The 13,303-nt window shown below is 38.6% G+C and overlaps 2 protein-coding genes across 4 annotated transcripts in view; one reads left to right on the forward strand and one right to left on the reverse strand.

Moving 5' to 3' along the window:
• The window catches only part of naaladl1 (N-acetylated alpha-linked acidic dipeptidase like 1), a 13,587-nt gene continuing 284 nt past the window's right edge, over positions 1 to 13,303 (reverse strand). The window contains exons 1-19 of one of the 2 annotated variants that reach the window (XM_077562245.1): positions 9,609 to 9,808; positions 9,274 to 9,446; positions 9,047 to 9,168; positions 8,628 to 8,747; positions 8,014 to 8,206; positions 7,729 to 7,822; positions 7,549 to 7,653; positions 7,326 to 7,411; positions 6,566 to 6,685; positions 6,028 to 6,113; positions 5,858 to 5,921; positions 5,422 to 5,489; positions 5,133 to 5,224; positions 3,960 to 4,053; positions 3,755 to 3,836; positions 1,167 to 1,340; positions 1,008 to 1,095; positions 836 to 919; positions 1 to 234 (exon numbers count right to left, since the gene is read on the reverse strand). In XM_077562245.1, coding sequence (XP_077418371.1) covers positions 57 to 234; positions 836 to 919; positions 1,008 to 1,095; positions 1,167 to 1,340; positions 3,755 to 3,836; positions 3,960 to 4,053; positions 5,133 to 5,224; positions 5,422 to 5,489; positions 5,858 to 5,921; positions 6,028 to 6,113; positions 6,566 to 6,685; positions 7,326 to 7,411; positions 7,549 to 7,653; positions 7,729 to 7,822; positions 8,014 to 8,206; positions 8,628 to 8,747; positions 9,047 to 9,168; positions 9,274 to 9,446; positions 9,609 to 9,808 — 2,223 coding nt within the window. In that variant the 3' untranslated portion in view covers positions 1 to 56. Of the gene's footprint in view, positions 235 to 835; positions 920 to 1,007; positions 1,096 to 1,166; positions 1,341 to 3,754; positions 3,837 to 3,959; positions 4,054 to 5,132; positions 5,225 to 5,421; positions 5,490 to 5,857; positions 5,922 to 6,027; positions 6,114 to 6,565; positions 6,686 to 7,325; positions 7,412 to 7,548; positions 7,654 to 7,728; positions 7,823 to 8,013; positions 8,207 to 8,627; positions 8,748 to 9,046; positions 9,169 to 9,273; positions 9,447 to 9,608; positions 9,809 to 13,303 lie in introns of those variants that run through there. The other variant, XM_077562246.1, reaches the window with a different exon arrangement.
• The window catches only part of erap1b (endoplasmic reticulum aminopeptidase 1b), an 18,293-nt gene continuing 17,064 nt past the window's right edge, over positions 12,075 to 13,303 (forward strand). For both annotated transcript variants that reach the window (XR_013293544.1, XM_077562244.1), the window contains exons 1-2: positions 12,075 to 12,217; positions 12,893 to 12,991. The gene's annotated coding sequence lies outside the window, so the exon portion shown is untranslated. The remainder of the gene's footprint in view (positions 12,218 to 12,892; positions 12,992 to 13,303) is intronic.

The following is a 13,303-nucleotide window of genomic DNA, read 5'->3' on the forward strand; positions in this document are numbered from 1 at the left end:
TTTTTGCATTTTTATACAGGAAGTAATTAGAAAAAACCTGAGAGGCTTTATGTCATCTATATGACGTCGCGCAGCATGTGGGCGGCACCCTCGATGACCTGGCTCATCACCGACACCAGGAGATGCACTTGGGCCCAAGCGCTGGCTTTTCCCGACGACATGGCTCCGGCGTAGGCGTCGCTCAAACCGGGGAAGGTCCGCGTGGTGATTTGGATTGGCGCCCAGATGACGTGTCTAGCGAACACCACATTAGAAAGAATTTTCCACGTTTTTCTTTAATGAACTACAATCACATTATCACTGAAGCAACCCCCTTTGCTCCCGGCTGTTTTACTGGATTTTGACAAATTTTGCAAGGCCCACAGAATATTGTGTTCTATTGCTATAAAAAAACATGGAACCTACTAAAAGAAAGATTAAGAGTATCTTCTTCCATCAGGAAAAAAAAGTATATTTCTATATACAGTACCATATATAAGTTTTCATCATTATTCACAAATCTGTCGAAAACACTGTCAAAAAGAGCTTGTTGCAACATGGCCCTGTCTAATCTATACTCTGCTGCCACCTGCTGGCCATTTTTTTATAATAACTACCATTGCTTTAAGCCACCTCTTCATGTCAGAAGCTGCATCAAAGACGTCTGTATGCTCTTGCATAAAAAAAAAAAAGTGAAAGACAAAAGTATTAAAAAAACGCATTTACACATTTTTTTAGTTTGAATGAGCCAAAGATCAATTTTTTATTTGTATTTTGTTTTTTAAGAAGCTCAAGATTTCGATTGACTGAGATCTGAATGGCTTATTCCCAAAATTGAGTTTTTCTTCCTTCTTACCTGAATTTACCCAAGGTCACAGGGTTCAAGAAGGCGCGGTCCAACAGCATGAGCTGGTCATTGATCGTTCGCAGCTTCAGCGGCCTAAAAGAAGAGAGAAGTGATTGTTGCCGCTTTACGTGAGAGAGGACATACGTATGTGTGAGTGAGTGTGCGCGCGTATATGTGTTACGTTTCATTTGCCAGGTCTGAGCTTCGAATGACTTGTTCTAGGTGGTTCGATGCACTTCGAAAGCTGGCCACCGCATGTTTTATTGGTTCTGAAATTTGATAAAAGTAAACAATTCCACATGAGTTTCAAAACGCGTGTGGGAACATTCGATTCTTTTACCCATGGAGATATTCATAGCAAGAAGCGGGTTTTCAAACTGGCTCAAAGCCTCGTCAAGGGAGGCCTCCAGACTCTCCGCATAATCGCTGCAGTTCATCGGCAACAACAGACTGTCGGCCAGTCGCACCAGGACGCTCCCGGCGGTCTTGCCGACGGCCTGGTGGGTGTAGAACCCTGAAAGGAAAAGTGTAGGGCAGATTGATCGGGAAATAGATTTGAACACCTTGCGGTATCATTAAGGATTGGAAATAAATGCTTCTTTTTTTTTTTTGTTGCTCTCCAAGCTACATATGAAATTGTAAATATAGTTATGTTTTATATTTGTAATATATTTGTCCCCATTCAAGTTTAAGAATTTATCTCTTACTTTACTATTGTATCTTAAAATCATCAATAATTTATTGAAAATCGGACTTCAAGCAAAAAAAACAAAACACACATTGAAGTCGAAATCTAATCTAATGAAGACATGACATTTTTAACTAATTCACTCCGAGCCATTTTCACTGAAGCAACCCCCTTCGCTCCCAGGTGTTTTAATGAGGTTTTTTTTTGCAGCAATTCACATTCAAATTTAGTTAAGTTTAATCATTATTCACAGATCTGTTTAAAACAGTGTGGAAAAGAGCTTTTTGGCAACATGGCCCTGGTTGATCTCTTATACTCTGCTGCCACCTTGTTGTCCATTTGTGTAATAACTATCATTTCTTCAACCGTTCTCTGTAGTTAAGAGGCTGAATCAAAGCCTTCTGTATGCGCTAGCATTTAAAATCTAATCTAATAAAGGCATGACTTTTTTAACTAATTCACCCCGAGCCATTTTCACTGAAGCAACCCCCTTCGCTCCCAGGTGTTTTAAGGAGTTTTTTTTTGCAGCAATTCACATTTCAAATTTAGCTAAGTTTAATCATTATTCACAGATGGGATGTGGAAAAGAGCTTTTTGGCAACATGGCCCTGGTTGATCTCTTATACTCTGCTGCCACCTTGTTGTCCATTTGTGTAATAACTATCATTTCTTCAACCGTTCTCTGTAGTTAAGAGGCTGAATCAAAGCCTTCTGTATGCGCTAGCATTTAAAATCTAATCTAATAAAGACATGACATTTTTAACTAATTCACTCCGAGCCATTTTCACTGAAGCAACCCCCTTCGCTCCCAGGTGTTTTAATGAGTTTTTTTTTGCAGCAATTCACATTTCAAATTTAGCTAAGTTGAATCATTATTCACAGATGGGATGTGGAAAAGAGCTTTTTGGCAACATGGCCCTGGTTGATCTCTTATACTCTGCTGCCACCTTGTTGTCCATTTGTGTAATAACTCATTTCTTCAACCGTTCTCTGTAGTTAAGAGGCTGAATCAAAGCCTTCTGTATGCGCTAGCATTTAAAATCTAATCTAATAAAGGCATGACATTTTTAACTAATTCACTCCAAGCCATTTTCACTGAAGCAACCCCCTTCGCTCCCAGGTGTTTTAATGAGTTTTTTTTTTGCAGCAATTCACATTCAAATTTAGCTAAGTTTAATCATTATTCACAGATCTGTTTAAAACAGTGTGGAAAAGAGCTTTTTGGCAACATGGCCCTGGTTGATCTCTTATACTCTGCTGCCACCTTGTTGTCCATTTGTGTAATAACTATCATTTCTTCAACCGTTCTCTGTAGTTAAGAGGCTGAATCAAAGCCTTCTGTATGCGCTAGCATTTAAAATCTAATCTAATAAAGGCATGACATTTTTAACTAATTCACTCCGAGCCATTTTCACTGAAGCAACCCCCTTCGCTCCCAGGTGTTTTAATGAGTTTTTTTTGCAGCAATTCACATTTCAAATTTAGCTAAGTTTAATCATTATTCACAGATGGGATGTGGAAAAGAGCTTTTTGGCAACATGGCCCTGGTTGATCTCTTATACTCTGCTGCCACCTTGTTGTCCATTTGTGTAATAACTATCATTTCTTCAACCGTTCTCTGTAGTTAAGAGGCTGAATCAAAGCCTTCTGTATGCGCTAGCATTTAAAATCTAATCTAATAAAGGCATGACATTTTTAACTAATTCACTCCGAGCCATTTTCACTGAAGCAACCTCCTTCGCCCCCAGGTGTTTTAATTAGTTTTTTTTTTGGCAGCAATTCACATTTCAAATTTAGCTAAGTTTAATCATTATTCACAGATGGGATGTGGAAAAGAGCTTTTTGGCAACATGGCCGTGGTTGATCTCTTATACTCTGTTGCCACCTTGTTGTCCATTTGTGTAATAACTATCAATTCTTCAAACGTTCTCTGTAGTTAAGAGGCTGAATCAAAGCCTTCTGTATGCGCTAGCATTTAAAAAAAAATAAAAAATTAAAAAAACGTCTAAATACGTTTTTGGGACCATGGCAATATTTAAAATAGAACCTTTTTATACATTTTTGGGAGCAAATGAGTTAATTAGCCGTTGCATCTGCGACGTTGCACAATGTGTCAGTTCAATCATGTTCAGCTGCGTCGCTCTCTGTGCAGTGGGCTTTTGTCACAAATCTGCAGTGAGCTCATAAATGGCCATGGCGTCAAGTTGTGTGTTTGTGTTCCACGATTCAGGGTCACTCACCAGGATCAATGAACTTAGAGGAATAGTCGAACGTGTCGTACGCAGTGTGATAGGCTGGGTAAATCCGAGCACTCGTTTTTGTCTGGGAAGAAAAACAGTTGGAAATTGGGGGGGAAAAAAGATGAATAATACAGAGCTAAGATGCGAGTGAATTGAATCAAACCGAATCGATGGAATGTTCTTATTTATTGGGAATTTTCAATACCCTGTCAAAAGTGTATGAAATATCCAAGGACGTGATTCCCAAGTAGTGGACAAAAGGGGCGTAATCACTTCCGGCTCCTGTCAGGTACCGCAGACTGTTGCAGAAACATGAACATTGAGTAAGATGACAAATCTTAACCCTATAAAGCCAAACGTATCGTATTAAATACAAGACATTTTGAGCCCTCTATTTCATTAGTCCAATTTTTTTTTCTCCCATTAAAATCGTGACGTTTAAGATCTGACACATGCATTGCGCGGATAGTCCATTAGAGGGCAGTATCGCCCAGCCACCTTGCAAGATCGCCCCAATTGAGAAAGGAGAGACACCTATACTTTTGAACTCATTCACTGCCATTGACGGCTATAGATGTCAAAAATTCATTTGAACTATTTCACATTCCCCCCCCCCCCCTTACACACACTTTTGTTAACAAGAGTATGAAAACCTAGGGGGAAAAATTATTGTACATTTAGAACAGGTATAAAATTTGTGATTAATCTTTAGTTTAAATAAGTAATTAAACAAAAAATAAAATATTTTTTAATTGTAATTAATCGCATGACTTCAATAGTTAACTCATTGTTAACTCACATTTTATATCTGTTCTAAATGTACAATATTTCTTTTCTAGGTTTTCATACTCTCTGGAAAAAAATGAAACTAATAGAAATAGTTCAAATGAATTTTTGCCGTCTATAGCCGTCAATGGCAGTGAATGAGTTAATAGTGGGAAATGTTCTTTCTGATTTTGGGAAATATTTTTTATATGTCTGTTTATTATTATATGTTTGACAGTGTAGGTTTTGGGAAATATAATAATAAACAGATATATAAAAAATATGTTTGACAGTGTAGGAATTTAAAGTATTGTGACCAGATGTATCAAATATGACACAAATCAAAGTCATGTGGAAGTTGATAAAAAAAAACAACAACATTGGTTTGTTCAAAAGGACCAATAAATACTGTATTTACAAATAATTAGAATTTTCTCTCATATAGTTCATGGTTTAGGCTTTATAGGGTTAAAATAAAGAAAAGAAATCATCGATAACAGACAGGAATAGCTAACACTAAATCATTTATTATGAAAACGACAAGAATGGATCAAAATGGGTCACAACATAGTGACTCTGCTTTCCTTTTATGTTTGAAGTGAAAATGCAACACCTGGGAATAAGTCCATAGACCGGGCTGGTTCTGTTCGAATAGCGGATCCACTTGTCATATACAGACATTGAATCCAGTCCAGGAGCTTTGACCTGTCCGACAGAAACACTCGGATCACACAAAACCATCGAACCATGCTGTCTTTTTTTTTTTCTTTTTTTTTCAATCCCCTCCAGTCTGCTCTTGCTGATTTTTCCCAACATCGAGACCTCGGACAGACTTTTTTTTTTTTTGAGAAATCCACACAACACATCCTGGATCAGGATATTGAACTTGGCTTGATATTGACCTGCTTAGCAGCTTTGAAGATGACGTTCTGTAGCGACGGCATCCCTGCCGCTTGTAGAGAGGCATTGCCTGAGGATGTGAAGAGGAAAACAATACTTGTGAGTTAACGTTCCAACCTTTCTTGTGGTCAGTGAACACAACCTTTACATTTTTTTAGTTAACCATTGGAGATAAAAAAAAAAAAAAGGATCAAATACATCCCAATATTTGTCCCCGGTAAAGTTTCCTTGACTTGAACAAAATACAATTTAAGCTTGAGATTTCAATTTCTTGTGAACAATCGGCATAACAACCCTTTATGTTTTTCCTCAGTCGTAATGCCACTCTGTAGGGAACCATACGAAAATGAGTCTTAAAACCGCTTTTCTCCGCCAGGGAACTTCACAGCATCAGTTCTAAAAGTCAAAGTAGTAGTAGGTAAGTGGGGAGCTTCTTACCTTGAACAGCGATATCCACGTTGATATAAGCAACGGTGCGTTCACTCAGCTTGGTGAAGTATTGCTGTAAAATACAATAATAAAAAATAAATAAATAAATAAAAGCGTACACGTGCTTCCATTTGGCCAACACTTGCTGATCATAAGTTTGCCGAATTCAAAATGGTTACCTCAGTGTATTCACTCGACCCGATAAGGCCGAACTCCTCAGCCCCCCAGCTTCCAAATATAATGGACCTGCGAGGCCTCCATTTGCCTGCAGCGCAGATGAGCTAAAAGCTTAAAAACTCCAAGCCAATCCAATCCACTTTATTTCTACAGCACATTTTATAAACAAGCGTTTCCAAAGATCCGCACATTATCATATACATAAAATCTAGTAAAACCAACTCTAAAAATAAAAAACAGTCAATAAAATACTAAAATAAAATAAGTTTTCTATATATTTTTTTATTTATTTATTTATTTTTACTTATTTTATTTTAGTATTATATTGGCTTTTTTTTTTTTTTTTAGAATTTATATATATATATATATATATTTTTTTAAACAGTCAATAAAATACTAAAATAAAATAAGTAAAATATAATAATAAAATAATAATGAATAAATAAAAAAAATAAAATATATATATATATATATGATAAATTTCAAAACAAAACAAAAGTTCAGAAGTTTGAACATGTTGAAGTTTGAACTCCTCCTCACCTTGCTTGACCATCTTCCCGAGCACACGCGTCAGCTCCAGCATGACGGACGTCCCGCTGCTCGGGTCGATGGCGCCGTGAACCCAACTGTCCCTGTGGTTGCCGTAGATCACGTAACGGTCTGTGGACAGCCAAGCAATGTAGCGTGATCGCTTGCAGCCAATGATGGCCAATAGGGGTATGTAGTATGTAACCAATTACTTTCAAATTTTTAGTAATACATTTTTTCAAAAGTAATCGTTACTATTTTCCCAATTTTAATGCCGATCAGATACAGGTTTTTTTTTTTTTTAACAAGTCTAAATACGGAATTCTAGTTAATATTGCGGTAGTGGAATTTGAGTTAAGCAGCAAAATACAGCCATATATATATATATATATATATATATATATATATATATATAATCAGAAGGCAGCCATTTTGCCACTTTCTGTCACGTGAAAATGACATCACAGTTGCTCAGGTCTCAGGTAACAACCAATCACAGCTCAGTTTCACAAAACAGGTGAGCTGTGATTGGCCGTTGCCTGAGCTCTGAGCAACTGTGATGTCATATTCAATCGACAGCAAGTGGCAAAATGGCCGCCCCCCACCCCGAGATTGATTAAAAATGGCTGGATTTTGCTACATAACTCATATCCCACAAATGTAATATTAATCAAAATGTCATGTTTAGACTAGTGAGGTCACATATAACATATTATTGTTAATAAATGTTTAAGGTTGACTTTGTTTGGTCTGGCTGAATTTGACACTTTACCAGGCTCCACGGCGCCCCGAATGACTCCCATCACGTTGGAGGAGTTCTTCACCTCGCCGTAGTTGAAAATGTCCAGCTTCACGTCACTACAAAACAGAAACATTGCCTTACAGAAGCATTCTAATTTAGTTTGGACTGATTTATTATTCTGTTATAGGGCATTTCATATTGAAATTTTATTAGGGAGGCAAAAGAACAAAGCTTGCCAAGTATGTGTAACTACCTGTTGTTGAAGGCAGAAGAGGGTCGAAAGCCTGGACCGCCATAGTTGTATGTGCAGTTAAAACCTCCTTGCCATTTTGCCGGCGCTGCTTCTCCGCCCAGCTCACTGAAACATCCAATGTATTGTTTCTGTTTGCAATTCTCTTTATTTTTGTTTAATTTGACAGTAAACTTCACAAACCAGATTAACATGTAGGCATCCTCAAAGCCAATAGGTTGAATTGGAATGGGAGGAATCCCAGTGATGTCCTTCAGTGGAATTCTGTATGTTTCTTCTGCAAAATAGTGGCAAAAGTGTCGACACACTTTGAAGTGATTGTGCACTTTGGTGTGGCCTCTTGCAAAAAAAATAAAAATAAATAAATAAATCACGCTTGTGTCATACTTTATGAGAAGAACAATAAAACACAAGCAATAAAAGAGCATTTTGCGTCACATCCCCATTCCCTACGTTTACGTGGCTTACCTTTTGCTGCCAAATATGGAGTGAGCAGGTCTCCGTAGGTCGAAGCGTATGCGCCTCTTTCCACGCCGGATGGGGGCATGTACCAGGAATGTGGATATGTCTCGTTGGCGTCCGACATGAAGCCGTCGTTAATGTCCGATGGGTCCGTGTAGACCAGCACGCCAAGGATACCGTAAGGGGCTGCATCGATGGCCTCGGATGATACGCATGAAAGTATTGTGGAGTCGTTCAAAACAAAACCAAGCGTTTTGAAGAGAAGCGCATTGTGGGACTGCAGTAACAACTTTGCGCCAATAGAGGGTGCCAATTGACTGAAACGGACATGAGTAGACTAAAATGTGAGTGTAGATGCTGGAACATGGTGCCCAGCACTTGCACTGAACTCAAGCCCCGAGTACTTTTGATACATAAAATCTCCCCACTCCCACCTCCACCAAAAACTAAATAAAGACGGATAATAATAATAAAAAAAAAAAGGGACCTATATATCCCAATAAAGCATTTTCCTTAAAATGTAATGAAATTAATGGTGATTTTCTATTCTTCTAATTTATTTTTGTCATTTATTTATTTATATATCCGGCAAATGAAATACAATAAATGGTGCAACTCACTTTGTCTGCTCTCCCCGTTCCACCGGATTTTGTGATGGCGATGGTGTTTTTGAGAGGCACTCTTTGGCTCAGATCCTGGTAGTCAGACGCTCTCCCATAGTTGGCGTACACAAGTTTGCCCTTAAAAACAGTGAAAAACAAAATGATACAACAACAGTAACGATGTCGAATAATATACTTTTTAACTAGACATCCATGATGCTTTATCACCGAAAGTTATGTAATAATTCCAAAGGTCACAACTTCCTATTGTAGGTTAATTTAAGTTATTGCTTTACTTATATTGGTCTCTCGTGAATTTTTTTATTGTTCATGGGCTTAATATTTAACCGAGGCATGTTCTGTTTTTTTTTCATTTTGCTCAAGTTCTCACTTGAATGTTAGACATTGTCAGCATATTTTGATCAATTGTAATTTACCTGAACTTGCCCAGCTGGAGAATAGCAAGCATAAGGTTGAACCACAGCAGGATTCTCCTGGTCCGGCGTGTAGGCCTTCTCTTTCTCTATGACCGTATGCAGCACGCCATTGGATGGGCTCACTATTAAAAAAAAAAAATAATAATAATTTTTAAGACAGAGTATATACAGTAGCTACTGTACGATGTTATCTGTACATCAATATTGTAATCGTGATGACAACTTACCAACAGTGACCTTGTTGGGCTTGTCAGGATCAGGAAAGGACAGGTAGACCATGTATTCTTCTCTCCACGCCTGGTCCAGACCCGTTTCAGGATCGCGCCATCTGTTCAGCATCAGCTGCACCGTTTGCTCGTCTCCGGCTGTGGTGGCCAAGTGAGGCACTTTAGTCAATTCCCTGTAGATATAAAAAAAAAAAAAATTCTGGGATTATAACTTTTTAAGTTTTCAATGAGTGTCCTATTATAGGATAAAGCCCATTGCCTAATATATAAACACTGGAATATTTTGCTTGATTTTGATTTGTTATATTTGAAGTTTTTTTTTTATGCGAACTGACCTGAGGTTTTCTTCAATGCGTTTGTTGTCCAACTCGGACAAAAGATCCTCAAGCAGGTTCTCATCCACATCCTTGGACAAATCCTTCACCCAGGTTGGCGCAGAGTCGCTACTTTTGTCTATGCCGTAGTGTCCGATCAGGATTCCGGCGGTCAGCACGGCTGCACCGCACAAAATGCCAATCAACACACTCTTTATCATGTTTTTAAGCTTTCATTAACTCAATTAAATTGAGGTATTAGTGATGAATGCTGATTTTAAAAATATTCCAGAGAAAATATTTGCATTGTCCCAAAGGATCTGTTCAACAGCAGCGACCTGGCGACACTGGCAGACACACTCACGATAGCAGTGACGCTGATGTTTGGATGGGGTGGATCCTTCTGAGTATGTAGGTGTGTTCGCATGTGTGTGGGCTTTTTTTCTCTTAAGTTATGTTCATTTATTTTTGCCACATTTAATACTCCTCATTTTGGGCACCGTTAGCTCCCAAACTTTAGTGAGTCTCTGAATGATGTGAATCTTTTTTGAAGTCAAACAGAATGAGAAAATAATCCATCCATCCATTTTCTTGACCGCTTGTCTTCACAAGGGTCGCTGGATATAAATATAAAAAAATATATTTCAAGGTTCGTACCAACCTATCAACAAAATTACTACTATACTACTACTACTACTATACTAACTATAACTCAGATTTTTTTTTTTAAAAAGTACTCTTTTTCATAAACAAAATAAAATTAAAAAGTGTGTTTAAAAAAACAAGAACTAGTTAAAACTACATCATACTTTTATCAAATTAATTGAAAGTAAGTAATTTTAGCTAAGATGTCCTTGTCGTTGTCAATGAACTCTTTTACTGCCAAAAACGTTAAATGACGTTTAGTAAAAACCTACGGAGGGCCGCCAAGGACGTTTAAAAGACGTTCTCCAATTTATTTATTTTTTGGGGGGGAAACGGGTGGAGGAAAGCCTTGGCCAGCTGTGGTGAAAGTTTCAAGCAGATCTCGTTAGCCTAATGACTATTTTTGGCCCCTAGATGGCAGCGATGACTCTTTTGACAAGATTGGGTAGGCGGCAGTAGAAGACGCGAGGCGGAGCTAGATGGCTGAGGAAGCGAACAATGGCGGCCGGTTGCAAGCAGCTCATCGACCAATGTTAAAGAGCACAGTGATGACAACGATGATGATGATGGCGGCTCCGAGGTTGACGCCGAAGTTGGAAGCGTTGACGCGGCGGCTATGACCACGTCATAAAGCCTCACCGGCTAGCGATGCTAACACCGGAAAACGCGGAGCACAACCGAGCACGCTCAGGCGGACGTTCAATCGGACGACGAAGAGTGCCCCGAGTCCAATGCATATTCATCGGAGGAGTGTGTACACTCTGCTACTTGCTATTCCCCGGAAAAAAAGGCCGTCAAGAAAGTGTAACGTCTGCACGCGAAAGGGGCAATCGCAGTGAAACGAATCTGTTGTGCAAATCCTGCTCCGTCTCCTTGCACGCAGGGGAGTGTTACAAAAAGAAAAACTGTATTTGAAACATCCACATAATTGTAAATAGTACCACAGTTGCACACATTTGTAAATAGTTTGCGAAATTGTTTTGTCAAATTCTTACACTGTTGAATGGAAATAAACGTATTTTGCAATCTAAAAACACATTTTCATTGTTGGTGGAAGTGTTTTACAGAAGTAAAGCACTATTTAGGTGTTTGTGGCATCATTCATGGACAAAAAGAAGTTTACAATTCACTAGAGTGCATGAAATAATACCGTTTCACAAAAAGCTTGTTTTCTCCGTTTTTTTAAAAGCAGAGCATTTCGGTGAAACTAACCATTTTCTATTGTTGATTACTGAAAAACGGAATAAGGTAGAAACAAACTTTTTTTTCTGATGAAAGATGAGAGTTCAATCTTTCATTTGGTAGTACGTGTGTTTCCATAGTCCAAACACAACATTTTCTGTGGACCTTGAAAGATCAGTCAAAATGCTTAAATCGGCTGGCACTGGCGACATCCCGTTTCTGAAAACGTCTGGCAGTCAAAGAGTTAATTTAATACTTTTAGGCTTGATTTTAAATGCATTTTTACTATTTACTTGCTCAAATTCCATCCAGGAAGGCCAAAATTAAAAAATATAAAATCTCGGGATTCTAACCCAGAACCTGGCATGCTAAACACTAGTCCGACCTGCTGTCCATTACAAATGTGTATTATTTCAACCCAGAGCCGTAGATAGACGGCCCTGTTTTAACCAAAGCGATGCTGCACCCTTGTGGCGACCAATGTCATTACATAACATTTTTTTCTTTTTCTAGCAACTTTTACAGTGCTGCTCCTTGTGTTGAGACATGGAACTGCATACCCAAACAAATGAAAACATCACACGTAACCAGAAAGCGACACAGTTGTCTTTTTTTTTTCTTCCTTATTTAAGTTTTTTTTTTTTTTTTTACAACTTTTAAGTTTTTGGCATCTCTGAGACAAACTCCGCGTTGATATCTGATGAGAAGCACAAGTTGAATTCTCCCAGCATGCATTTGCTCTTCCAGCCCATTCGCTTTCACTTGCTCCCGTCCTGTCTGCCGGGCGCGTCCAAATCGAAACGGTAACTATTTTTATTTTTACACTGTATGATTTAAAAGAGCATCTATCTGGACCTAGTTGGCAAAGTCGAGTTTGCGTTGTAGAAAGTTATCGATGTTATGCGTATATTTTACAAGGGCTTATTCTAATCAATGTTGATCGCTACGAATCAATGCGAAAATAGTTTACTAATCAGTTAATGTCATTATTAAAATGGCGGGTGACGCGAGCCTGTAATCAACACAGTGTTAACCTTAAAACAGTCACTGTCCTTTTTTTTCTTTACTTTTTAAATCATTAAAGTGTAGCTAGCTACCCGATCACACAGTAAACCAGAAGGAACAAGGAAACGTGAATTCACGAAGGCTTGTCCTAAAATTAGTTGATCACTTGTAACAATTGGACTGACTTATTTGATCAAAACTGAAAAAAAAATAGAGAGGCGACGTAACAGTAAAAATGCATTAATTATTATTCTTGTTGTCCTACTCTTATGTCACATATGTTTTCTGTGATTTTATGGCCGGAACTGGTAGTCATTTAGATGAAAAACAGTTCAACTGCATTCATATACTCACTCACTCTAATCAATGTATTAATTTTCTTTTCTTTTTTTTTTCTTTTTTTTTTTTTTCTTTTTTTGGGAGATGTACGTATGTATGTATGTATGTATTCATTTTCTAACATTCCTTTTCAGGGTTGCAGGGCCCTGGAGCCTAAAGCAGACCGCAGAGCTCATTTAGGGACAATTACCATTCACACGCAAGCTCTTCTTCGAACCCAGTCTCATTTCAAGGTATGTGAACTGAACTCAGTTCACGTTATGGAGCGAGCAATTTAAAAGTCATTACTCTCTGTTTCGGGCAGCACGGTGGGTGACTGGTTAGCACGTCAGCTGACTGGTTAGCACGTCGGCTGACTGGTTAGCACGTCGGCTGACTGGTTAGCACCTCCGCCTCCCAGTGCTGAGGACGTGAGATCGAGTCCGGCCTTCGGCCTTCCTGGGTGGAGTTTGCATGTTCTCCCCGTGCTTGCGTGGGTTTTCACCGGGTACTCCGGTTTTCCTCCCACATTCCAAAGACATGCATGGCAGGTTAATTGAACACTC

Source organism: Vanacampus margaritifer, chromosome 3 (genome assembly GCF_051991255.1).
Source record: "Vanacampus margaritifer isolate UIUO_Vmar chromosome 3, RoL_Vmar_1.0, whole genome shotgun sequence".
NCBI lineage: Eukaryota > Metazoa > Chordata > Actinopteri > Syngnathiformes > Syngnathidae > Vanacampus > Vanacampus margaritifer.